General features: G+C 46.0%; 1 protein-coding gene across 1 annotated transcript in view; it reads left to right on the top strand.

The window, feature by feature from the left end:
• Positions 1–848, top strand: part of LOC119592350 (protein SpAN-like) — an 11,053-nt gene that overhangs the window by 7,025 nt on the left and 3,180 nt on the right. The window contains exons 9-10 of the mRNA XM_037941177.1: positions 247–378; positions 743–845. Coding sequence (XP_037797105.1) covers positions 247–378; positions 743–845 — 235 coding nt within the window. The remainder of the gene's footprint in view (positions 1–246; positions 379–742; positions 846–848) is intronic.

Genomic DNA, 848 nt, shown 5'->3' with positions numbered 1-848 from the left:
GCACGACTAACATGAGCAGCAGCAGTAGAAGTATCAACGAGTAGCAAGAAGACAAAAGAGAAGAAAAGCGCTTGGACGAGAGCCGGAGTTAGAAAAGGAAATAGGGACCATGTGGTCATACTCATTTGGTCATGTCCATGTGCCTATCTGATCATGCCCACGTGCACATACTCATTTGCTTCTACCCATGTAACTGGCCTCGCCTGCCATTCTGCCCCCCTCCCCTCACATGGGTCCTCCCCACAGGTACTGCGGAAGCGACTTGGCCTCCGGAGCGAAGATCACCACCTCGGGGCAAGACATCATCCTCTACTTCCACGGGGCGCTGAGCAGCCAACACGGCTTCAGTTTTTCGGTCGAGTTTGAGATGACGTGTCGGTAAGTGTTTACCTTTTTTATGTGCGTGCGCGTCTGTAGAAGGTAACTATTTGAGGACTAGTTTTGGTGCAATATTCAAAAGAAAAATTGAATGACACTGACTGAAAAGGAGATTTCTTTTTTTCTGTGATGTTTATACTCATCTTGGCGCCAGATTCGTTCGAATATACCACAGTTCTGTTTCGCTGTTCGACTAACGACAGGTCCTCTTATTTTTCTAAACGAATTCCTCTAACTGTGAAATTTCCTTGCCGGTCATCTATTTATGTACTGGAATATATGGTTGGTATAATAAAAACATACATAATTTCATAAAACATTGCAATCCGTGGGAAATGTAAAAAGACTCTCTTGCCATCGCCAGCCAATGTTCGATCTCACAGACGCTGACATCCACCCACTGGAAGTCTCCCAATTATCCATCTGCTTATCCGCCCGCACTACAGTGTTCCGTCAGCGTGCAGAAGGTA

This window comes from Penaeus monodon, chromosome 30 (genome assembly GCF_015228065.2).
Source record: "Penaeus monodon isolate SGIC_2016 chromosome 30, NSTDA_Pmon_1, whole genome shotgun sequence".
Lineage (NCBI taxonomy): Eukaryota > Metazoa > Arthropoda > Malacostraca > Decapoda > Penaeidae > Penaeus > Penaeus monodon.
The sequence above is the reverse complement of the archived record's forward strand: the minus strand, read 5'-3'. Positions and strand labels throughout refer to the sequence as shown.